General features: G+C 51.7%; 2 protein-coding genes across 5 annotated transcripts in view; one reads left to right on the top strand and one right to left on the bottom strand.

Moving 5' to 3' along the window:
- The window catches only part of ARHGAP1 (Rho GTPase activating protein 1), a 48,531-nt gene extending 28,375 nt beyond the window's left edge, over positions 1 to 20,156 (bottom strand). Inside the window, exons 1-3 of one of the 4 annotated variants that reach the window (XM_084629879.1) lie at positions 20,036 to 20,156; positions 13,485 to 13,667; positions 12,731 to 12,823 (exon numbers count right to left, since the gene is read on the bottom strand). In XM_084629879.1, the coding sequence (XP_084486005.1) occupies positions 12,731 to 12,823; positions 13,485 to 13,617 (226 nt within the window). In that variant the 5' untranslated portion in view covers positions 13,618 to 13,667; positions 20,036 to 20,156. Of the gene's footprint in view, positions 1 to 12,730; positions 12,824 to 13,484; positions 13,668 to 17,836; positions 17,970 to 19,858; positions 19,964 to 20,035 lie in introns of those variants that run through there. The other 3 variants (XM_084629881.1, XM_084629882.1, XM_084629880.1) reach the window with 3 other exon arrangements.
- Positions 14,725 to 25,644, top strand: ZNF408 (zinc finger protein 408; the record flags this gene model as incomplete). The annotated part of the gene is made up of 5 exons (XM_084629803.1): positions 14,725 to 14,752; positions 19,868 to 20,721; positions 21,497 to 21,558; positions 22,303 to 22,625; positions 23,602 to 25,644. The coding sequence occupies 5 exons, from the start codon at positions 14,725 to 14,727 to the stop codon at positions 25,560 to 25,562; spliced, it is 3,228 nt and encodes a 1,075-aa protein (XP_084485929.1). The 3' UTR covers positions 25,563 to 25,644.
- Positions 25,645 to 26,154: the final 510 nt, after the last annotated feature.

Below are 26,154 nucleotides of genomic sequence, written 5' to 3' on the forward strand. Positions count from 1 at the left end.
CCAACACCTGAGAACCCAAGGGTGCCCAGCATGAAGTCTGCAGGCTAAACTCAGCTCAGAGAGTTCTGCCATGTCTAACATGGAGGTGCGGTGCACAGAGAGGACAGTCCCAGCTGGTTGCACCTCCACATTTAAGAGGAGGAGGGTGGCTGCAATTTACTTGGTTTAGTGCACATTACATGCAGCCTTCACACTTCTGGCAAGTTGCCAACACAGTCCTAGGCTGGGCAAAGTTTGGGCTCCCCTGAGATAACCCAGCTACAGGCCACAATCATGTTAAAGGAATACCATGATCCAGAGTATCGAATGCCAATGACATGAGAACCAGTCACTCTACCTACCTGTCTGGGCCCCATCAAGTGCACCCTGGTCTGGAGGAACAGAAACAAAGTTACAACAAGCCGTCTGTACTGGCAATCACAATCACACACACACACCCCCTAGGGGTCTCTCTCTTCCCCTATGTTCCTATCAAAACCAAGGTCATCTAGTGGTTCAAGGAGAGGACTGGGAATCCTCCTGCACCTTTCCCTGGGTGTTTCACTAACTCAGTGTGTAACCTTGGTTGACTCACTTCCCTGCTATGTACTTCAGTTTTCCCATCTGTAAAACTGGGATAACAGCACTCCCCTACACATTAGGGTGAAGTGACTCTTGTTCAAAGTGTCAGAAACCTCTGACTGAGAGGGGTTTAGAGATAGATGGAGGATGTGCCTTACAATATGGATCAATATAATTAGTAGAGAGTGAGCCCACTTTGCAATAAGCCAGATCTCACTTATAAAGCAGCAGATGGGGACTATTATACTCCAGATGCTTCCATGATATTTTGTGAACCCTTAATATTATTGCCTACCAATAAGTGAAAAAGAGCAGCTCATAGCCCAGGTCTACACTAGGACTTTAGGTCGAATTTAGCAGCGTTAAATCAATGTAAACCTGCACCCATCCACACGATGAAGCCCTTTATTGCGACTTAAAGGGCTCTTAAAATCGATTTCTGTACTCCACCCCTGACAAGTGGATTAGCGCTTAAATCTGCGTTGCTGGGTCAAATTTGGGATACTGTGGACACAATTCGATGGTATTGGCCTCCGGGAGCTATCCCAGAGTGCTACATTGTGACCGCTCTGGACAGCACTCTCAACTCAGATGCACTGGCCAGCTAGACAGGAAAAGAACTGCGAACTTTTGAATCTCATTTCCTGTTTGGCCAATGTGGCAAGCTGCAGGTGAGTGCGGAGCTCATCAGCAGAGGTGACCATGCAGAGCTCATCAGCAGAGGTGACCATGATGGAGTCCCAGAATCGCAAAAGAGCTCCAGCTTGGACCGAACGGGAGGTACGGGATCTGATCGCTGTCTGGGGAGAGGAATCCGTGCTATCAGAACTACGTTCCAGTTTTCGAAATGCCAAAACCTTTGTCAAAATCTCCCAGGGCATGAAGGACAGAGGCCATAACAGGGATCCGAAGCAGTGCCACGTGAAACTTAAGGCGCTGAGGCAAGCCTACCAGAAAACCAGAGGGGCGAACGGCCGCTCCGGGTCAGAGCCCTAAACATGCCGCTTCTATGATGAGCTGCATGCCATTTTAGGGGGCTCAGCCACCACTACCCCAGCCGTGTTGTTTGACTCCTTCAATGGAGATGTAGGCAACACGGAAGCAGGTTTTGGGGACAAAGAAGATGATGATGACGACGAGGTTGTAGATAGCTCACAGCAAGCAAGTGGAGAAACGGGTTTTCCCGACAGCCAGGAACTGTTTCTCACCCTGGACCTGGAGCCAGTACCCCCCGAACCCACCCAAGCCTGCCTCCTGGACCCGGCAGGTGGAGAAGGGACCGCCGGTGAGTGTACCTTTTAAAATACTATACATGGTTTAAAAGCAAGCATGTGAAAGGATTAATTTGCCCTGGCACTCGTGGCTCTCCTGGATGTACTCCCAAAGCCTTTGCAAAAGGTTTCTGGGGAGGGCAGCCTTATTGCGTCCTTCATGGTAGGACACTTTACCACTCCAGGCCAGTAACACGTACTCGGGAATCATTGTACAACAAAGCATTGCAGTGTACGTTTGCTGGCGTTCAAACAACATCTGTTCTTTATCTCTCTGTGTTATCCTCAGGAGAGTGAGATATCATTCATGGTCACCTGGTTGAAATAGGGTGCTTTTCTTCAGGGGACACTCAGAGGAGCCCGTTCCTGTTCGGCTGTTTGCCTGCAGCTGAACAGAAATGTTCCCCGGTGTTAGCCACGGGGAGGAGGGAGGGTTGAGGGGGTAGCCACGTGGTGTGGGGAGGCAAAATGCGACCTTGTAACGAAAGCACATGTGCTATGTATGTAATGTTAACAGCAAGGTTTACCCTGAAAGACTGTAGCCACTGTTTTATAAAATGTGTCTTTTTAAATACCGCTGTCCCTTTTTTTTCCCTCCACCAGCTGCATGTGTTTCAATGATCACAGGATCTTCTCCTTCCCAGACGCTAGTGAAGATTAGAAAGAAAAAAAACACACTCGTGATGAAATGTTCTCTGAGCTCATGCTGTCCTCCCACACTGACAGAGCACAGACGAATGCATGGAAGCAAATAATGTCAGAGTGCAGGAAAGCACAAAATGACCCGGAGGAGAGGTGGCAGGCTGAAGAGAGTAAGTGGTGGGCTGAAGAGAGGGCTGAAGCTCAAATGTGGCGGCAGCGTGATGAGAGGAGGCAGGATTCAATGCTGAGGCTGCTGCAGGACCAAACCAGTATGCTCCAGTGTATGGTTGAGCTGCAGCAAAGGCAGCTGGAGCACAGACTGCCACTGCAGCCCCTCTGTAACCAACCGCCCTCCTCCCCAAGTTCCATAGCCTCCACACCCAGACGCCCAAGAACGCGATGGGGGGGCCACCGGCCAACCAGCCACTCCACCACAGAGGATTGCCCCAAAAAAAGAAGGCTGGCATTCAATAAATTTTAAAGTTGTAAACTTTTGAAGTGCTGTGCTTAAAGTGCTGTGTGGCATTTTCCTTCCCTCCTCCACCACCCCTCCTGGGCTACCTTGGTAGTCATCCCCCTATTTGTGTGATGAATGAATAAAGAATGCATGAATGTGAAGCAACAATGACTTTATTGCCTCTGCAAGCGGTGATCGAAGGGAGGAGCGGAGGGTGGTTAGCTTAAAGGGAAGTAGAGTGAACCAAGGGGCGGGGGGTTTCATCAAGGAGAAACCAACAGAACTTTCACACCGTAGCCTGGCCAGTCATGAAACTGGTTTTCAAAGCTTCTCTGATGCGTACCGCGCCCTCCTGTACTCTTCTAACCGCCCTGGTGTCTGGCTGCGCGTAACCAGCAGCCAGGCGATTTGCCTCAACCTCCCACCCTGCCATAAACGTCTCCCCCTTACTCTCACAGATATTGTGGAGCACACAGCAAGCAGTAATAACAGTGGGAATATTGGTTTCGCTGAGGTCTAAGCGAGTCAGTAAACTGCGCCAGCGCGCCTTTAAACGTCCAAATGCCCATTCTACCACCATTCTGCACTTGCTCAGCCTGTAGTTGAACAGCTCCTGACTACTGTCCAGACTGCCTGTGTATGGCTTCATGAGCCATGGCATTAAGGGGTAGGCTGGGTCCCCAAGGATAACTATAGGCATTTCAACATCCCCAACAGTTATTTTCTGGTCTGGGAAGAAAGTCCCTTCCTGCAGCTTTTGAAACAGACCAGAGTTCCTGAAGATGAGAGCGTCACATACCTTTCCTGGCCATTCCACGCTGATGTTGGTGAAATGTCCCTTGTGATCCACCAGAGCTTGCAGCACTATTGAAAAGTACCCCTTGCGGTTTATGTACTCGGCGGCTTGGTGCTCCGGTGCCAAGATAGGGATATGGGTTCCGTCTATGGCCCCACCACAGTTAGGGAATCCCATTGCAGCAAAGCCATCCACTATGACCTGCACATTTCCCAGGGTCACTACCCTTGATATCAGCAGATCTTTGATTGCGTTGGCTACTTGCATCACAGCAGCCCCCACAGTAGATTTGCCCACTCCAAATTGATTCCCGACTGACCGGTAGCTGTCTGCTGTTGCAAGCTTCCACAGGGCTATTGCCACTCACGTCTCAACTTTGAGGGATGCTCTCATCTTGGTATTCTTGCGCCTCAGGGCAGGGAAAAGCAAGTCACAAAGTTCCATGAAAGCGCCCTTATGCAGGCAAAAGTTTCACAGCCACTGGGAATCGTCCCAAACCTGCAACACTGTGCGGTCCCACCAGTCTGTGCTTGTTTCCCAGGCCCAGAATCAGCATTCCACGGCATGAACCTGCCCCATTAGCACCATGATGCCCATATTGCCAGGGCCCATGCTTTCAGAGAAGTCTGTGTCCATGTCCTCATCACTCTTGTCCCTGCGCTGACGTCGCTGACATCGCCTACTCGCCCGGTATCGCTCTGCCAGGTTCTGGTGCTACATATACTGCTGGATAATGCGTATGGTGTTTAATGTGCTCCTAATTGCCAAAGTGAGCTGAGCGGCCTCCATGCTTGCCTTTGGTATGGCGTCCGCTCAGAAAAAAGGCGCGGAACGATTGTCTGCCGTTGCTCTGACGGAGGGAGGGGCGACTGACGACACGGCTTACATGGTTGGCTTCAGGGAGCTAAAATCAACAAAGGGGGTGGCTTTACATCAAGGAGTATTTCAGGCAGGACTTCACGGAGGGTTCCAATAAGAAATGGTGCACCTAACTTATTGTTCTTATTGGAACAAGGAAGTTAGTCTGGCCTCTGATTGATACATGGCTAGATTTACCTCGCTGCACCTTCCCTGTAAGTGACTGCAGTGTGACCTACAGGAATGAGTCCCCTAGACGGGGAGGGGGGAGGAGAAGCAAATGAGTACAAAACAAATCTGGTCTATTTCTTGTTTTGATACACTCCATCTATCTTTTACATCTTTGGCTGGCAGCAGACGGTGGAGAAGGACTGCATGCCATCCACATCTCAGGGCTGCTCAGCAGAAGATGGTACAATACGACTGCTAGCCATCCTCATCTCTTGCCTGCCTGGCAGAAGACGGTACAATACGACTGCTACCGATCCATATCGTCTGCCTGATCACCATAAGATGGTTCAATAGGACTGACTGTAGGACTAAAGAGAATGACTTGATCAAGTCACTCCAAATTTAGTACCTGCGCCCATGTCTGTCCAGGCGCTCCCGGCCAACGCAGCCAGGAACACCTCGGACAGGACGATGACAGCTACCAGTCCTATTGCACCATCTGCTGCCACGAGGCAATGGGTTGCTGCTACTGTGTAGCAATGCAGTACCGCGTCTGCCAGCACCCAGGAGACATACGGTGACGGTTACCTGAGCGGGCTCCATGCTTGCCGTGGTATGGCGTCTGCACAGGTAACTCAGGAAAAAAGACACGAAATGATTGTCTGCCCTTGCTTTCACGGAGGGAGGGAGGGAACGGGGGGCCTGACAATATGTACCCAGAACCACCCGCGACAATGTTTTAGCCCCATCAGGCATTGGGATCTCAACCCAGAATTCCAATGGGCAGCACAGACTGCGGGAACTGTGGGATAGTTACCCACAGTGCAACACTCCGGAAGTCGACGCTTGCCTCGGTACTGTGGAAGCACTCCGCCGAGTTAATTCACTTAATGCACTTAGAGCATTTTTTGTGGGGACACACACACTCGAATATATAAAACCGATTTCTAAAAAACCGACTTCTATAAATTCGACCTAATTTCGTAGTGTAGACATACCCCTAGGTGGGGATCTGTATCTCTGAAAGATCCCATGCCACTCCCACCCATTTCCATTTCTCTTGTTCAGAGGGCAGGTTCCAACACGGATACTAAGCCTGCATTAGGGGGTTGGCCAGAGCACAGCTACCCTTAGAAGCCACCCCATCCTCTCAACCTCACATGCCACAGTCACACGTCAAATTTTGGGGCAGGAAACAGGCCTTCCTCGGCACATCACAAATATCAATTATTTGCACCATGTCAATGTCCCAAAGGAATGTCACCAAAGCCAGCAGATAAATACAACTGAGTGCAGACGGGAAGGGATTCCTGTCCAAATAAGAGCAATGAAAACACATTGCACTAAAGGGGAAAGGACCAGTGTTATCTCTGAGGGAAGGCAGCGCAGGGGCCCTGCTGAGCACAGCTCTTCACCAGCACAACCCATTGCAACACACAGCTCCAGTGCAAGCTCTGCAGACAGTCACTGCCTTTACTCTAGTAACCCCTTGAAATGGCAGCTGCAAGAACTCAGAGATGTGTTCAAAAGTCAGATAGAGTCAATGTCGCCCCTGGATCTGTCATCAAAGTACAACACAGTAAGATATAGCAACACCCAATACTCTGCCTTTTGCCATGCCTGCAGGAGGACTGGAATTCCTCTCCCTTTGCAGAGATGGCAGCTCTCCACTGCTACAGCAGGCTGTGCTACACATCAACACAAGGCCTGTTCTGCCAGGGCAGCCCAAAAAGCTACCAATAAGTGCTTGAAATCTACTGCTTCTCATGCATAACAAACAGAAACAAGCGTCAAATTTCAGGGATTGGGAAGGGGCCTATTGGACAGGGGCTACAGATTATTCACAGGAGATCACATACTGGTTTCTAATTTCCCTGTGCCAGGTGAGGGGAAGCCAATTATTTGGGGGAAAGCAGAGATTATAATGCATCTCACAGCTGCAGGTTTGAGAGACAGGCACTAAAGGGGTAAAGGCAGCTCCCTTGTCTCCTTCACCATTACCTCGGCTCTGGAATGCAGTCCCACTGGGCAGGAGGATCAGTGGAAATTCACTGCCTTATAGCAGCTCTAAGATTCTTTGCTTTCCCCAAATTCCAGTGGGATTTGCATTCTCTGGATCCTACTCTCACCAATTTTAATGGCCCCTAACCATTAGCCACGTTTGCTAATCTCATCTGTGATTTGGGGTCAGGATTATACTGTACCGCAGTTTGGCTTTGATCCCAAGGTGTCAGAAATGACTACTAAAACTTTTAGACGTTACTAACAAAATACAGATCTCTGGAGAGGAGGCCCGGGGTGAGCCTGAGTCTGGAGTGGTTCCAACAAGGCCCTCAGAGCATGGGCTAGCAGGCTTTTCTCCAGATGTTGCATGTTGTGGTTTCTCACAAATCTCACATTGCAGAAGTTGTTGCTGAGGTGCTGAGCAGCCTTTGCACGAGTTTCTGCAAAAGGAGTTTAACTGCTACAGAGCAGTAATTCCACTGCCAAGAAGAAGAGGAACCCACAAACAAGAAATGCACACAGGATGCACCAGAGATCTCTACCCTTGGCCTGGTCAAAAATTCTGTCAACAAATCTGACAAACAAAATTTGAAGAAACAGTTTTTTTCACAAAATATATGTTTGTTTTCCATGGAAAATGTCAATGTTTCATCAAAAAAAATTAAACATCCAGAAAACAAAATAATTTAGCCAAAATCTAAAATATTCTGATTCAAAAGGGTGCCACAATGCCTCATGGGATTTGTAGTCAGATGCCTTACACCTCTATTCCTCTCTCTGAGCTAGGCTCTCTAGCAGAACTACATCTCCCATGATGCACTACAGCCAGGGACTCCTCAAACACATATCCTTGCTTTATCAAGGAGGGTGAAACGGTGCATCAAAGGAGAAGACATATTCCTTCCAGAGAGCATGACCCACAGAGGAGAATGGGAGCATACTGTCCCTCAAGTACAACTCTCATGGGGAAACTTGGAATCACTGTGGATCAAAATATTTTGGTTTTTGATATTTCACCGAAAAGCCAAAATTTCCAGGGGGAGCAGTGGAGAACAACCATCAAAAGACTATTTTCCAACCAGTTCTACTCCACACTTCTTAGAGTTCAAATCCTTCCCCTTAGGGCCCAGACAGCTTGGGACTCCACAGGACAACCTGGATCACAAATTAGTACCAGCAAGATAATGATTGTCCCAATTTTTGAGTAGCATTAATTGTTTTTATAATATTAAACTGTGTTGTACAAACATTATGCATCCTTCCATCAACAAGGAACCTCTGTGCTAATCTCACATGACAGCCCTGGATGCAACAAGCTCAGCCTGAGGATGAGAACCAGCCTCCTGCTTCTATTTCCTTGAAATGTCTCAGAATAGTGCCCCAGAATGCTCTTCAGGAAAAGATGGACAGAATTAGCCACATGCCCTCTGCCCTGATGTGCAGGACAGGGCATGGATGGCTAAGCAAAGCCACAGAAGGAATCTATTGAAGCAGCAGGATGGGCAAAACCTCTATCTCTGCAACCCTTTGGTAATGATTACAAGAGAAATGAGGCAGGGGCTGGCCATAGTGAGCTGTCACTGCATGGAGAAGGTTTAAGTGCAGATCAGCAGCTTGTCTAGTGAGCCAAAGGCAGCTCAGCATTAGTTCTCCAGGTTTTGGAGGCCAAAGACTATTTTCTAATCAGTTTCTTCCTAGTCTGTAAGAAATTCCCTTAGTGCTTCTTTCCAGCACTGACACCATGTGCTCTCCACCATTAATGGGGGCCCTGCTCCCACAGCACCAGTTTAGACCCTCCTGGATTAAACATGTCCTGGGAATGTGACCCTGTGATTCCAAGGTCTGGGCTGTGGTTTGACATGTTGAATATTGTTTCAGTTACTTTATTAATAATTGACTAAGAGGCTAAATAAACAGCCTTGTCACGGAGCCCAGAGTGTGACTCAGGCAGCCCCTCTGAGCAACAGTGCCTGCTGCCAGGAGCTGAACACGTCAGGGAGCCTCTGGACTACATCTCCATTAACTTGCTAATGGGAGCTGCACTGCCAACTCCCCACTGCTGGGAAGGGTGTCATCAGTTCTGAAAAACTGGTTGCTGGTGAAGCATCCCAGACTGACATCTCTGGTGATCTAGAGCAGGGGTAGGCAAACTATGGCCCACAGGCCGCAACCGGCCCATCAGACCTTTTAATCTGATCCTCGAGCTCCCGCTAGGGAGCGGCATGGGAGGCTTGCCCTGCTCCGCACATGCTGTGGCTCCGCACGGCTCCTGGAAGCAGCAGCATGTCCCCCCTCCGGCTCCTACAAGTAGGAGCAGCCAGGGGGCTCCACATGCTGTCCCCACCCCAAGCGCCAGCTCTACAGCTCCTATTGGCCAGGAACTGTGCCCAACGGGAGCTGCAGGGGCAGCGCCTGCGGATGGGGCAGTGCACAGAGCCACCTGGCCAGTGCTGCGCCTCCACCTAGAAGCCAGAGGGGAGACATGCTACTGCTTCCGGGAGCTGCTTGAGGTAAGTGCCACCTGGAGCCCGAACCCCTGACCTCCTCCCACGCCCCAACCCCCTACCCCAACCCTGATCCCCCTCCTGCCCTCCAAACCCCTCGGTCCCAGCCTGGAGCGCCCTCCTGCACCCCAAACCCCTCATCCTCAGCCCCACCCCCTCCCCCGCACACCCGGCTGGAGCCCTCATACCCCCGCCCTGAGCCTGGAGCACCCTCCCACACTCCAAACCCCTCAGCCCCAGCCCAGAACCCCATCCCCCGCATCCCAACCTCCTGACCCAGCCCAGAGCCCCCTCCCACACCCTGAACCCCTCATTTCTGTCCCCACCCTGGAAAACCGCCCCCCAGCACAGAGCCCATACCCCCTCCCACACCCCAACCCCTTGCCTCAGCCCACAGCCCCCTCCCATACGCTGAACCCCTCTGCTCCATGCCCAGCCCACAGCTCCCTCCTGCACCCCAAAACCCTCATCCCAGGCTCCACTACAGAGCCTGCACCTCCAGCTGGAGCTCTCAACCCCTCCCACATCCCAACCCCCTGCCCCAGCCCTGAGCCCCCTCCCGTACTCTGAACTCCTCATTTCTGGCCCCACCCCAGGGCCCGCACCCCCAGCCAGAGCCCTCACCCCCTCCCGCACTCCAACTCCCAATTTCGTGAGCATTTGTGGCCCACCATACAATTTCCATACCCAGATGTGGCCCTCGGGCCCGCCCCTGGCTTAGGGCCTCCATTCTCAGAACAAGTTCAGCCTGGGCAGGAGCAGGGTGATCTTTCCCCCACCAGCAGCTGCCAACGTGCTTCAGCCCAGCCCTAAAGAGACCTGTCCCCCTTTTAGGGGTCAACAGGGAATCCCGTTTCCATGCTACATTCAGTCCTGGGCCTCTCCACTGAAATTGCCAACAGCAAGCTAATTCGTGCCATCTCTGCTGGTGGGTGTAGTGATATCTGTAGCCATCTCCCCTTGAACGGAGCACTAGCCTGCCCGCCTTCCATTCATAGACTGGTTCTGCAACTGCTGTGGTCTCCCTCCTGGAACCTAGAAACACAGGGAGTCACACTGCGTTTCCTGGGTCTTCAGCGATCAGCTCTGAATCTACTCAACATAGTTCCAAGATATCAGCTGATGGCATTCAAAGCTGAGTGGCAGGCACTGAGCATGCCCAGGGCACACGGTTGCTGGGTGAGAGAGTGGCAAGCAGAGAACTATTTGCAGGGGGAGGAAATCACCAGCCTGGAATAAGGCAAGTCAATGCCCTCCAAGTTGGACTTGAGATGATCACAGAACACAGGAACTAGACAAATGTAGCAGGCCATCAGCAACCCAACTCCAACAGCAGTCACTGGCACAGGCTTCAGAGGAAGGCTTTCCAACCACACAAAGATCACAGGGACGGGCAGTTAGAAATTACGATGGATAAAAATTACCCCAATAGTGGGGGAGGAGATTTCTTCCACAATCCCAGCGCACATTCCAGTCAGCCATCCTGCCAGATGAGAACCTCCTGAAATCCCACCTACCATTTCAGTAAGATATGGAATTTTTCACTTTGTACCCTACACAGTTATGTAGAGTTGTTGTGCCCCGCCTCTGAGCTGGCTGGATTTCAGTGATGCCTATTCATGCATTTTGGGATAAAAGCTTGGGATCCCTTGGGATAAAAGCTCTACAGAAACACTGGAGATTATATCAGCACACAACACATGGCAGAGGACATCCTAGGTTTGGGCCCATCACTCCGTGGTTCTTGTTGGTTCTGATCTAACCACTCCGTTAAGCACTGTGGGCTTTGTCTGAGGTGAATGAGAGTGTCATTTAACTCTTAAATTCCTGGTGTTTAGAAACACCTGCCTGAGCAAATATCTGAGTTTCTGTCACTGAAGCATTAAATGGCACAAACCTGCACTCCTCCAACCCAACCACAGCATTATGGAGAACAGGGTGGTGATCTGGGACAACTATAATGCTGGGAATTTTAACCCTGGAAGCAGGATCAGGAATCTGGCAAACCAGTACACTGTGGACAAGAATGTATGGGTATGTCTACACTACAATAAAATACACGTGGCTGGCCCATGTCAGCTGACTTGGGCTTGTGGAGGTCAGGCTACAGGGCTATAGAACTGTAGTGTAGATGTTGGGCTCAGGGTGTAGCCTGGGCTCTGGGATCCTCCTCCCTAGCAAGGTCTCAGAGAACAGGCTCCAGCCTGAGCCTGAACACCTATTCTGAAATTTTATAGCCCCGCAGCCTGAGCCCACATCAACTGACCCAGGCCAGCTGCGGCTGTGCTGTGGATCTTTTATCACAGTGTAGACATACCCTTAGAGACCCTTTGGCCAGGGACTGAATTATTGCACTAATCTTGAGCGCCCAAGGCTCTCTAGACACAAAGTAGCCTGGAAAAAGCCATAGTTTTAGGGACACACAACAATAGTGATAATGTCCAAAAAGCTGGAGTGGCATCACTGAAGTGGAGAAAGGAGCCATATTCCAGCCAAATGTCCCAAACCACCCAGAGAAGGGGATTATACCAGTGCAACTTTCATTTCACCATGAGATCTGATAAGCCTGGGATTCTTTCCTCCTCCCCTCCGCCCAAGATTTCTCTTCACTCGTGGAACACAAACCAGGGTGCAGGGCTAGTGGAGGGGTGCATGGATAATGCAAGCTGAAGAAGTGGGAGAATCAAGTTGTGGGGGACTGGGGAGGGTTTCTGGCAGCAAGAGAGCTGGGCAAGCTGGAAATAGTTCCAGAGCAAAATCCTGACCTGTATCCCCACTCCCAGCACCTTCTAAAAATTCCAGTCACAGGTCTCAGCTGTAACTGGCATAGGGTGTTTGCAGTGCTCCAAGAGTTAATATATTTTAAAGGATGTTTGTGAAACAGGGAGGGAATCAGGAATGTTAGTGCTGCAGCCTAATTGTCACTGAAGTAGCAACAATGTTAACCCTTTCCCATCTGCTCCCTGTAGCAGACACATCCAGCAAAGGCTGTCCCCACAGTCCAGCTACAGTAAAGGCCACAAGCTTTGACTATGCAAACTGCATGGTCCCCCACCAGTTAATGTGCCAATTTCTCAGACAACTTAGATATTAGCTACCGCCCTGAAGAACCAGGGGGAGGTGGCAATTCTGGTATAATCAGCTAGAAGGTGCTGCAGCATGCCTTGGGACATGGTGGGGCTCCAATGAATGCACCTAAGCAGAAGTGACCAGTCCTCACTCTAATCACTTCAGAGACAGTGAGATCTGGGAATTAATCTGAGTCAAACCGAGAACAATGGAAAATAAGAACTGCCACAGACATCCCAAAGGTTTGGGGCTCCCATCCCCGAAAATGTCAGCTGTCCCTGTTGTCTGCCACTGGTGGTTGGCACAGGGCGGGCCCCTTTCCACTCCAATTAACAAGCCCACATCTGATCCCACTGAAGAGGCAACACTGGAAGGAGTGGGGAGAGTGGGTCATTACCTGCTACTTCCACGATCTGGTGCCTAGCAATATCGTAGTATGGATCATCCCAGCGCAGGTGAGTGATGGGCTCAGGGGAGCAGTTGGTGTCCTCTGCACACAAAAAAAACAGGAAACCAGCAATTAGCATGAAAGCAGAAACGGACCTGGAGCAGCTCTGGGAGGGGCCTGGAAACACAGGGATGAGAACCGGAGGCTCAGTGACACGGGGAGAAGTTAATGTACTAGCCTGGCCTTCCTGAACACCTGTTTTGAAATCTTGATTTTGTCACAGGACAAGCAAGTTTTGTCAAGTCTCAGCCTTGTCCCTGGAAGGCAACTGTGCGTGTCCCAAACCCCACAACTCAGAACAGTGTCTAGTCAGTCAGTTTCTGCTCAGGACTCTCCTGAGCATGGAAATTCACCCAACATGTATGAGAGGAAAGGAGCCAAGGGTATTGTCAGGGCTGCTCACAGCACAGGTGCTTCTGCACATACCCTGCTGCCTACCCTGCATGCTTTGCCAAATCACCTGGTCTCTCTGGGTATCAGAGCCTGCAAGAGCCCAGCCAGGTACTACACTGTGGGCTTCGGGCACAAAACAATTCACACATCTCCATTTCCCAACCCTCACATCCCAGATGGGACTGAGTTAGAGTGTGAGAGGGTCACAGTTCCCTGCAACAGGCCAAGGCACAAGGTGTCCTGGAATACCTCTTGGCCTCAAAGTCAGCCCTGCACCCAAATGTCTGCTGGCCCCAGCAGAGATGCCCACCTGACTTGGGAAAAACAGGCACTTCATCTGCTGGCCAGTTCTTATCATCGAAGGAAGCCAGTTTGAGCTGGCTCAGGGACTGGTTGGTGTCCTCCAGGGTCAGGTCATCCTGCAACTCCGAGAGTGGGTCCATGGCTATGGCCCCCAAACTCAGCTGCTTGCCCGAAGAGCCTAGAAGGAAAACTACAGAGATTCTTAAGTCAGACACATACAGATCACACAACTCCACTCTCACAGCCTATCCAGAGGCTCTCCCTTTCCTTCCCCTCCCCTCCACACTCAGCCCATCCACTGACTTCTTACCCCTTTTCCTGACTTCCCCAAAGACTGCTCACACTTTACCCTACCCAGAAACTTTCTCTCCCCCAAAGCCCACCCAGATACCCCTTCTACTTGCAGCAATGGGCACCCTGAACAGCAGACCCTTCCCTTCTACCTCCTGTTGGGAGGGGGAAAGAGCCCTAGCTAACCCTTCCAGTGAGTCTCTGCCCTGAGCCCAGCTGTGGCCTGATGGTTCTCCCTCCCAGAGAACTCAATTTGGGAGAGACACTGAGATACAAGGGAAGATAACAGGCTATCCCAGTCCCTGCCTGACACACTGACTGTACCAGCCATTATTTCCACACAACACGCCCCTTCCTGCCCCAGTGGAGCTGGCATTGGGCCCAGCTGCTTGCACAGCAGGGCTCTGCTCTGGAAGCTTTCCCAGATTTCATATCCCCCAGCTATCAGGGAGGGTCAGGGGGCTCTTAACAGTTATCTGCACTGGCACACATGGGTGCTTCAGTGCATTAGAAACAAAATCCTGTTGGGGACAGCTTGACGCATCTCTAGCAAAATTTCACTGACTGGACTAAAATGCAGGGAGAACGCCAACCCCCTTTGCCCCCCCACAAGCATTCTCAGTTTAGCATCACAATAGCAAAATCCTTCTCTCCCATCCCAACACATAGGGCAAGAGGCTAGGATACACCCCATGTTATTTCCATAGCACAATAACCCGATGCAGGCAGCACTGCATAAGCTGTGCCACGACACTGAGGAGGCTAGGGAGTTTAGAGATTCCAGGGCATGAGATTCATTCGCTGCTGCTGAGAGTTTTTCCTCAATCTCACCTGTGGTAAAATGTGGGTGCGACCCCAAAACTGAACTAAAGCAGCAGATCTTCAGGAGGTTCCCATTTCTTAAGGGAGCCCTCTAAGAAACAGCTGATTGAGTTTAATGCTGATGCCCTGGTGATATGCAGGAGGCTGATGGATGGGACCGAGGTATAGACCCTGCTCTCAGGAACTAATATTAGCAGGACCATGAAGATGGGAACTTTGCAGCCAGCAGGCTGCATCCCAAAGGGAGCTATAACGAAATAAGGCCAATGATGACACCACTGTTAAGGCCACGGGTGGGGGCTGAGGTGGCTTTGTAGTGCTGCAGCCAGTGAGGCATCTGTCATTCACAGGGATGCACGCATCCTGGGAGTAGTTCAGAGGGGAACGCAGGCATGTGCAGGCTGTAGAAGGAAGGGCTCTGGGATGGGACAGAGTCTTGTTTGCGTGTGAATGCCCAGAAGAGGACTGCAGTGACTGGGAACTAAACAGCAGCAGAACACATGGTCTTGCCTGAAAACTAACAAAGGAACTAACTAACTAACTAAGGAAGCTATGGTTCTAGACCCAAAGTGGCTTTTTCCTGGAGTGCAGGAAGGTGGAGTAGCTTGGTGTTTCGAATTCTGAGTTCCTATAGCTGCTTGTGAGATCCAAGAATGCAAGGAGCCTATGAACAGTTAGTGTGATCAGGGTGACATTCCAAACTCTAGAGAGTCTTGCTCATATGCTTGGGGCTACACCAATTGCCAGGTTTGGGGTGGGGATTTTGCCAGAGCATTAGTTAGAACTTTGAGAGTTTGTCCCCTCCCTTTGGTAGGAGGTGCTGGGGGCTCTGACCCTTCCTTATCTCTTCCCCAGCAACTCAGACACAATCTTTAACTCGTCCTTGGCTCCCGGATGTCTGGGAGTTATTTCAAGTCAAGTCAGATTCCCATAACCACAGTGAGACAGACATATATGGGCAGAGGATCTTCGAGGCAAATCAGAAACTATGCAGGGCCTGACAGATCTGCAGTCAGCTAGAGAGCCAAGCAAAACTGTTCCCTGCCCCCCTCCTGAGAGCTAGAAGAGCTGCCTGAACTTCTCTTGGATCTCAGTAGGGTCATGGAGCAGGACACTACGCTCCTCTGGACCATGAGCTAATGTTGGAATTATGCAGCAGCTGTAGCCAAGTGACAACCAGCTCCCCACACCTAGCAACAACAGATTCAGTTTCTATGGCAACTGTAGCCAGTATTTGCAGTGATTTAGTCTGATTATAGAATCCCCAGCACCAGTATAATTTCCCCAATAATCCAGCAGACACTCAGATGTGAAGTCTGATAACCCTGGAGGTTGCATGCAAACTGTCCTTAGCTGGTCCCATCTCAGACCCTAGATTCCTGCAAGGTGCTGTCTTAACACACAGCAACTTCAATAGGAATGGAGGGAATTCAGGTTCAGTCTTAACTGCTGCCACCCCCTCGATCAGTGGGAAGCCTTTGATAGGAGTCCTCTACATCTGACTGTCATTGCTGCTCACCAGCAGCAGCTTGCAAAGCAGTGTCCTGAAGTGCTTAGGGACTAAGTCCAAATTCTACCAGGCAGAGGTGGTGCTGGCCCAGGGGCAGCATGGAGTTGGGTTCCCTTAGTCCTCACCACAGGAAGTGCCACAGCCTGGCTTCAGGAACAGCTTGCAGTACTGAGCCAGAGGCCCAAGTTATTGGTTTAAAAGCCAGCATCAAGTGGATTCCACATTAGCAGGCTCCTCTCACTGGTAGGGTCTCCAATGCTGGCACCACGTGGCATAGAGTGCACTAGTCTCCAGGTTCCTTATAGTTCTGCAGTAAAAGAGTGCCTCAGTGCCCTGTGTGACACCTGATGTTTCCACCCAAGAAGATGTTTCCTCCCCAGCCTTCGCTCCAGAGGTTGAACTTCCCAGCCCCTTACACATGCAGGCAGCTCCCCAAATCCTGAGAGTGGGTTCAGGCTCCACATGACAGAGAAACCCGTGCCATGCGTATGCAAGGAGTAGCAGATTGAGCTTGCATCACCTCTTTGTGAGTTAGTCCCTCTTGCCCCTGAGAATTTCTAAGAAGCTTTTCAGGATCCCTTCCAATACTTAGGTACCCAGAAATGAGTGCAGTACCCCAAGGGATGTCTTCCCAAAGCAGTGCGCCCCACCCCTCTCCTTGCTTTGGAATGGGAGGGCTCTGGGACTGAGGAGCCCAGAACTTAATGCAGGATCCCCATGGGGTCTCCCCAAGGAATAAATCCTCTCTGTTCATATGAAGTCTCTGCACACGTAGCCTCTAACTGACACAGACTTTTTTGCAGCACTATTACATCATGAACTTGTCTCATTTGCTGCCTCCCGCACCAGGTTCTCAGCTATTTTTGCTCCCCAGGCTTCCTCCTCCAACTGAGTCTGGGGTTTGGTCATTTTCCTCCCATCTGCATTATTTATTTAGACGTAATACTCTACACCAAAGAACGCTCATCCGCATCGCCAACTGCCTTTGACATATATTTAAATACATTAAAGAAGAAATATATCATCAAGCAAAGAAGCAATTCCCCTTCCTCAATCACTTCTCATATTAATCAGCAACTGCCAGACCCAACATGGATAAAAATTCTAGGGCCCTTTGAGTTATTTCTCTGTCCTTGCTCGCAGCTTCCGCCAGTTTAGCGTCTGCTGCACACATAATTATTTTGCCTTACAAGTTAGAGAAGGTCCCTAACCCATTACTTTGGCCTCAGATGTTACCAATTTTTATACAAATATACACAGATTTTTTTTTTACCCAGTTCAGCATCAACACCACCCTCAAAGCCCATTGAGCACACCAGGACTTATAACTCACCACTGCACTAACCCAGTCTCTCAGAAAGAGCCTGGAAAAACAGATATGCCTTGAAACCAACCAACTCAGGCACTGCAAGCATGAGTTCCAGAATCCACAATGCCCAACCTCCAGTGACAATATCCTGCCCAACCCCACCCCACCCCCGAAGTTTGGGAGCTGTTAGCTCAAATGTCTCAGCTGGCTGCACCTGCAGAGGTATCACCCTGAGAGAGAGACATCAAGAGCCAAACTTCCTTCTTCCAGGTCATTAATGACCCCGCTAACTCGATATGGATACACTGCTTCTTGTTGCTACACCTTGGTTCTCCAGTGCTTCAGTAAAAGCTGAATCTAATGGAATTCCATTTCCAACCTCAAATGCTTTGCCAAAAGCCAGGCACCGTAGCCACTGCAAACCTACCCAACTAGCGATCACGATCAGGGGAGTGTGGCAGACAACCTGTAACCTAGCAGAGATCCAGGAAGAAAGTAGAAAAGCGGAGCTCAGGTTTCTCCCTCGGAGTCCCACCACAAGCTGCACAGGTTGCTTATCTGTTCTCCTCTGGCCCCACCCACCACACAAGGCGTTTTGCTGAATTTCTAAGGAACTGGAGTCATGTGACAGTCTCGAAACGGCAACATATCTTTCTTGCCAGCCACAAACCCAGTTCCTTCTGGCATACCCCCTTGTAGCTCAGCCTCCTCTGCAAACCTGGATACCTTGAGCCAAACTAAAGATTCAGACAGCAAGATTCAAAAAGGGACTGGACATTTATATGAAAAACAAGAATATCAGGAATTTTAACTGTTAATGCTAACAAAAATTTGGGAAGGATATTAAACCTCATGCTTCACAGCTTAAGAAAAATCTAACCATTAGAGTTCAGGATGAGACCTAATTGGGCGGGGGGGGGAGAGAAGGTGGATATTGTACCACATCTGCCTACGGCAGAGTTCTTACATTTGCATCTGAAGCATTTAGTCCTGGCCACTGCTGGAGACAGAATATTGGACTAAATGGACCTTGGCTCTGCTTCAATATGACAACGCCTATGTTCCAAATTCATCATGACAGAAGGCAGTGTATCTTCACCGATTTCAACAGAGCAGCCTGATCCAGGGTTGCATTTGATCCCCAGTTTTCAAATCCCATATATGATATGAACAACAGTATAAAGTGACCTATGGGGGACCTGTCCAAGAAAAGACATTTCCCTCGCAGGGTCCCTTAATCTCCTGTTGTCTCCCCAATGCCCTAGTCTATCTAATGTCCCAAATGTTAATTGTGAATGTGGATCTTTGACAAATACTTTGGGGAAAACTGAAGCATATTATAGTTCCTGATCTTTGCTTCTTCCTACAGAGAAACAGTCTTCTACTTACAGAGCTCCAGCACTAAACCTGAACTCCCCTACCCAGCCTGTCTGACTCCCCCGCCATCAGACTGGGGTTCTAGAACTTCTTCTGCCCTCTAGGCTCACTGGTCTACACTCACCTGCTTGCATCCTAGCTGTTACATAGTGGGTTTTGGTCTATCACTGCCCAAGCCTCAGGAAACTCTCCTGAATCCAAGAGTTCATAAATGATCCATTCAAAGGCCTTGTATTCCCTTTAGCACTGTAAACCTGGGCATTAGCCAGCCTTGGGGCCCTGAGCGTTGTAAGTGTGGATTGCCTTATCTGAACTAGTTCTGCTCCCATTCTGTATGCACTCTCCACCCTCTTCCAATACAAACCCTGCTCTAACCCTGCTCTTCCCAACCCTATTTACAGCTTTCCTCAAGTGGGAGTGGTGTTCTAGAAAGGACGCCTTGACACTTAAACTTTGAAAGGGAAAGGAAGCCAGAGAAACGCACAATGTCTGACTAGCCAAAGGAACGATAGAAAAATAATTTTCTGGTCTCGTCCCTCTAAAAAAGCGGTGCCCAGTGCATATTTTGAGTACACCCCATCCAAAGGGTACAAAGAGTGGTTTCTGCTTGGAGCTGACCGCTTACTGCCAAACCTGCCGAACTTCTAAACGTTGTTTAATATATATAAAACAAGACATGCTAAGACTAGAAATGCAAACTAGGGGGATCTCTATTTGCAGCGTGAACAACTTTTTTGTCTGGGAATTTTCTTATTTTTAAAAAGAAAACTAGCAGACAGCTCCGTAGCTGGACTCCCGGCCTGCCAAGCCCCACACACGGCCCAGTTCTCCCCGAGCAACCCGGGCTCCTCAGTCAAGCCCCTTCCAAGACACAGGCATCCCCCACCCTCCTACCCCCAATCTACCTATCGACAGCCCCGCCATCATCATCATCATCAACCCCTCGGCATCTCCGCGCCGCTCCCCCTCGCCGGCTGCTTGGCAGGCGTCAGCCCCCTGACCCCCCGTCTCCCCGCGCGGGGAGCGAGAACCGCGATCCTCTCATCCCCCGCCCCGACACCGCGCCACTGACCGCTGGCAGCGCGGCCCCGGCCCAAGCCACGGGGAGAACCCGAGAGTCCGGGCGGCCAGTGGCCCGCTCCGACCGCCAGGCCGCGCTCGCCGCCTGGACCCGAGCCCCGCAGGCCGGCGTCGCCCCGAAATACCGACCCCCACCCGACACCGCGACCGCCGCTTTCGCCGCCCTCACCCGTCGCCCGCTCCCAGAGGGTCCCGCCTGTCAAACCCGCTCACAAACATCCGCCTCCGAACCGGAAGAGGGATTCCCCTCTCCATGGAAACAGCGGCCCGCCCCCATTCTCCACTTCCGGTCCCTGGCGCCTTCTGGGTCCGAGCGAAAGTCGTCCGGACGCGGCCGCTGGCTCCGCGGATGGTTCCACCCCCAACGGGGCAGCCGGCAGCGGGGACCCTGTTCTCGGCTCCGGCCGCTCCCGACCGGAACCGGGTCGGCGCGCGCCTCTGCCGTGCGGCGGCAGGATCCGGCCGGGGGTCGCGGAGCCGGAGCCTCCGCCCCGGGCCGGCATGGAGCGGAGCCAGCTGGCCGGGAAAGTGGGGGCTGCGAGCGGGCGCCCGGCGGGAGCGTGCCCCGGGGCCTGCGCCCCCCGTGTAACGCCGTCGCTCCCCTGTCGCCCCGCAGGCCGTGAGCAGCGCCCCGTCCGCGGCCACCCGGGGCGGATCCGAGACCTGCCCGCGCAGCCGGGCGCGTCCTGCGGAGCCCTGCGGAGCCTCCCTCCGGGACTGGCCCTGGGGCCCTCCCTCGCCCAGGAACCGGGCATGGGCGTCTGGTGCGTGGGGAGAGCCCTGCCGCCGGGAGCGCTCCTCGGGCCGCGGGCGGAGGAGGAGCTGGGCTGTGCGGCAGAGAGAGCGCCCTCGGAGGTACGGTTGGGCCGGGGGGGCCTGACAAGCAAGCCCCGGAGCAGCTCCAGCTCGCGGGCAAGCCAGTAGCACCCAGCTGAGTGGGGGCGGCAGGACTCCCTGTCCACCACAGAGGCTTATCATGAAAGAAGGGGAAGGGGAGAGACTAAGGTCCCAGCCAGGTGCAAAGCCTGGCGCTGCCATGCTCGAGAACCCAGGTGTCCAGCTCTGTACCGTCTGCTGAAGCTCTTTGTTCTCTACTGCCCAGTGCCTGGCTCCCATGTGCGGCACTTGCCTCGGCATTTCCAGTGTGGCAGGGGAAGTCTGCAAGCACCCAACACTAGGTATCAGGTCTCACTTTTATTCGGGTCCTGATTGCCCATCACTATGGGATCTGAGTGCCTGAGTCACTATAGGTTTCAGAGTGGTAGCAGTGTTAGTCTGTATCAGCAGGAAGAATGAGGGGTACTTGTGGTACCTTAGAGACTAGCAAATTTATTTGAGCATAAGCTTTCATGGGCTAAAGCCCACTTCATCAGATGCATGCAGTAGAAAATACAGTAGGAAGATAGATAGATAGATTTACAGAGAACATGGAAAAAATGGGGGTTGCTAAACCAACTCTTAACAAGACCAATCAATTAAGATAGGCTATTAGCAGGAGAAAAAAAAAACTTTTGTAGTGATGATCAGGATGGAGACTGATTACAGGAAGTGCCAGGTGCATCAGCCAGCTCCCAATTAAGGGGCAGACACCGAACTTGTACGTCTGTTCTGAATTCATTTTGTTTTTCAGGCAATTCAGTCTGGCTGCTGCAGTGATGAATCCATTTGTGAGAGGAGCCCCAGCTGGAGGAAGTGAGTAGCTGTATATGAAACAACATGGGGGTTTCCTTTGGGACATACTGTAAGTGTAAAGAGAGAATCTATAGCCACTGTAACACTATGGGGTGGTCTCACTAGGCAGTGTCAGGCTTGGCCAATACATGGATGGCAGACTTCCAAGAAATAGCCCAGGTGCTTCAGAATATGGTGTCGATCACTCATCATGGGGTATTTTTCAGTTATTGGTTCTGTGCCCTAGTGGAATGTTGCGTTACTGGAAGGTGCCATCTTCCATGTTCTACCCCACAGTTGGCTGCATTTCAGGGGTGGGTGAAATACTCCCTGGCTGCATAAGGGTTTCTTTGGGATGAAAAATGCTGTGTAAATATGATCTCACTCTTTCCTTTTGTATGTAAGGGGAATGACAGATTCTTGGCTCTCTTTGTGGAGAAAGTTTGTTTCTGTAGGAGGGCCTCCAAGTGACCTATCTGGAAAGTTTAAAGTGACAGAGAGACCTGGGATAGTGAAGGGTGTTTTAAGGAGTCAGAGAGAGCTTTATTCTGGAGCTAGTTTGTAGCTACATGCAGCCCAAGAATTCAGAACGTGTTCTTATCAAGACATTGGGGGCCTCTTTTAGCCAGTTAAAGGGCTTATTTCCTAGGAGGACTCTTCTCAGTTGGCTGAAGTTTGATCCTTCAGAGCTTGGAGCTCCCACTGAAGGCAATAAGATCTCCATGTGCCCCGGTGGGTGCTGACATTGAGCTTGGTGTCTTGCAGATTGGTGAAGCGAGGCCGGGGGGATGATGAGGCAAACGTGGCTTTGGTGTGGATCAGTGGAAGGCTCCACATCCGAGTGCGGCGTCTTATCGCTGCAGGAACCGAGTTGCTGTACTGGCCTACAGAGGCCCAAGCTGGTCCTGCCCAAGTGGAGAGGAGAATGCTGGAGAGTGCATCGGAGGGGATAGCTGTTTTTGATGAGAAGAAGCCAAAGGGGCAGCTGGCAGTGGCAGCTGTGACAGAGACAGCAACTCCAGAGGCAGAGGCTGTGGTGCAAAGGGAAGGAGCCTCCCCATGTGGGAATGCATCAGAACCCTTTGCAGGTACGTTCCTTTCTTAGGACATGCAAACCTTGTTTTCCTCTTATGAAAAGGCCATGACTACAGCGCTGTTAAGCAGAGATCACTACGTGATTCTGGGGACCCGTTAACCAGCGTGTCTTCAGAGTTTGGAGCATTGGTGCAGTTCCAGAATAAGGCAGGCTCTAGGGATTGCGAACCCCTGGGGGAGTGAATTTGGAGGGGCCTATAAATTCAATAAGAGATTCCTCCCACACCATTGTTGTAGGGATTGAGTTCCCTTCCCTTGGGAATGGGGAAGTAATGCTGCCTTGCCTTCCCCGCTCTTTCAGAAGAGGAGGGTGTAGTATGGTATGGGGAGGAGGATACTGTGTAGTGTGCTTGGAAAGAGGAAGACTCTGCCTTGGTTGTGGGATATTTAGACTATCTCCATAGTGAGCATTATGGAGGTGTAATGGGGAGTTGCCTATTTTGTTGCTGGTCAAATACCCAGGTGGGCTGCTGTCTCTGAAGTGGCTGTAACTACATACCACACAGAAGTAACTCCTCATGGCTCTAATCACAGCTGTATTCTCCTCCTCCTACTCTGAATATCCCCCTGGGTTGGTGTTTGTATAGAACTATCCATTTTTGAGGCGTCCAGAAGACATACTAGCAGCTGGGGCTCAGTGGCCAACAGTCTGGCCCTGCAGTCCCCCGGGCCCTGTGACTGATACCCTGACCCTACGTCACTTCAGGAAGTAGCAATGCAGAATGGAGAATGTTGCAGTTCCTAGCCTTACCAGCCATGGCACAGCTCCCCAAAGTCCTGCCTGGATGTGTTGAGGTTGAAATTCCTCCCCTGTTTGGAGAGAGGCATCAAGGAGCCAGATGCTTGATGTCCCTTGGTAGGGTGGAGTGTCTGTCTCTGAGTTTCTCCATTTTCTCTGTTCCGGACAACACAAGCCTGTTGTCCTCCAATAGCCAGTGTTGATTTTCCCCCTGTTGTGTGTCTGTGCAGGGGATCCTGATAACTCCAAGGTGATGGAGAATGAAACTAGAGCCGAAGGCAGGAGGCAGCCAGCCAAACGTTCCCACAGGCTGCAAGACAACAGCAGGAAGGAGGAGGAAAGCATGACCCCTAGACATGAGTTTGGGGAAGCCAAGGTGCAGAGGAAAGAGAACCAGCACCATGAGAGCACCTCAGCAGCTAAGGCTAACAGCAGATGCAAAGAGGACTCAGTCAAGGAGATGGACCCCCAACCCAAAGCCAAGAGAGCAGATGGGGAGCTAAAAGAGGCATGTTGTGGGAAGCTCCATCTGCCATTGTCTCCCCCAAACGGGGTTCGACTCAGCGCTCGCTTAGCTGGGAAGCCGCGCAAGGTGCATGCACTGACGGGCCAGTGCCTGCAGGCGCACAATGCTAGGGTGTCTGGGCAGGAGGCCAAGAGGCCAAGCACTTCCGAGGGAGGTGGTGCAGAGACGCGCAAGAAAGTGGGGCAAGTTTCCAAAAACCATTCCAAACTGGAGCCCCTGGAGCAAAGGAAGAAGGGCCTATCTGATGATCCTGATGAGCCGGACAAGTACCCAGAGGTGGAGGTCAGTATTGCACTGGAGGAGGAGTCTTCTGGGAGCCTGGGTGTATCTCAGCAAAAGTCCCTGCCACACGGCGATGAAGCTGGCGAGCGCAGGTATCGCTGTGGGGAATGCGGCAAGGCCTTCCTCCAGCTCTGCCACCTCAAGAAACACAGGTTCACCCACACTGGCTACAAGCCTTTCCTGTGCACTGAATGTGGCAAGAGCTACAGCTCTGAGGAGAGCTTCAAGGCCCATGTGCTCTTCCATCGGGGTGTGCGTCCCTTCCAGTGCAAGCAGTGCGACAAGGCCTATGGCACCAAGCGGGACCTGAGGGAGCACGAGGTGCTGCACACCGGCGAGCGGCCCTTTGCCTGCGAGGAGTGCGGCAAAACATTCGCCCGCCGGCCCTCCCTCCGCATCCACAGGAAGATCCACCTCATGAAGGAGCTCAACCTAGCCAACCCCAAGGTTTGCAAGTGTGCCATCTGTGAACGTTACCTGGCCAACCCTGGCTCCCTCCGCAACCACATGCGCCTGCACACCGGGGAGAAACCCTACATCTGCCCCTACTGTGGCAAGGACTTCCGGCAGCAGGGCAACCTGCGCGGCCACCTGCGGCTCCACACCGGCGAGAAGCCCTACAAGTGTCGTTTCTGTGGGGACGCCTTTCCCCAGCTGCCGGAGCTGCGGCGGCACCTCATCTCCCACACTGGGGAGGCCCACCTGTGCACAGTATGTGGCAAGGCGCTGAAGGACCCCCACACGCTGCGGGCCCATGAGCGCCTCCATACCGGCGAGCGCCCTTTCAAGTGCGAGCAGTGTGGCAAAGCCTACACGCTGGCCACCAAGCTGCGCCGGCACCAGAAATCCCACCTGGAGGACATGCCTTACAAGTGTGATGTCTGTGGCATGGGCTACACCCTCCTGCAGAGCCTCAAGCGCCACAAGGTCACCCACAAGGGGGCAAGAGACTCCATTAAGCTGGTGGAGGCTGCGGTCTTGCTGGGCATGGATGTGCCAAAGGCTGCAAGGAAGAGGGTCAAGAGGAAGGTCCCTCAGGATGGGGGTACTGAGGAGCCTACGGTGCTCATGGTGCAGTCAGTGGAGATGCCAGCACCAATAAAAGAAGCAGAGCTTATGATAACTGCTAACGGGCATTACATTGCTACTTACCAGCCCCCAGGCAGCCCCCCTGAGCCCGGGGCGCGCAGGATGCTGGGCAGCGCGTCCCCTGCTGGGCACCTGGAAATGAACAATGACATCATTGAGATCACTATCTCTGAACACGAGCACAAATGTATCATCATGCAGGACGAAGGCTCCCCCAGTGACGTGGTCATCATCCAGGAGGGCGTCGGTTTTGGTGCTGTAGCAGAGGTGGTGGAGGTAGAGACGGGGACCTGACACCCAGCCTCTTCCCAACCCGTGCCTGACCTGTTTGACTTCTCCACATCTATACAGAATATAAAATCTATTTTCTAACTTTTGTGTGTGTTGTGTCTATGTTGCTGGGAGACCAGGCCCTACCAAGCAGGATGAGTGGCCAGCAGTGCTTCGCACCTGTTTGTGGCGAGGTCAGGAGGGCATGACATAAGACCTGGTTTACACTAGGAAATTAGGTTGGTGTAACTACGTCGCTCAGAGGTGTGAAAAATCCAGCATAGTCAGCGCTAGGTTGACGGGAGAATTCTCCTGTTGACCTAGCCACCATCTCTCAGGGAGGTGGATTACGTACATTAATGGGAGAACCCCTCCCATTGGCATAGTTAGAGTCTTCACTGAAGAGCTACAGCTGCGCCACTGCAGTGTTTTAAGTGTAGACAAGCCCTAAATATCACTAAGCCAGGTCTCTGGCAGCTGCCCCTCTGTTGGAAATCTATAGGGAGTGTGTGCTGGGCCTCGTGAAAGGAACACTCTGGCTAATGGGGTGAAAACCTCGTTGCAGAGGAAATCCCACTCATAACTAATGCAAAAGACAGTGCCGCTGCTGTCCTGT

Source organism: Lepidochelys olivacea (genome assembly GCF_965140295.1).
Source record: "Lepidochelys olivacea isolate rLepOli2 genome assembly, chromosome: 6".
Lineage (NCBI taxonomy): Eukaryota > Metazoa > Chordata > Testudines > Cheloniidae > Lepidochelys > Lepidochelys olivacea.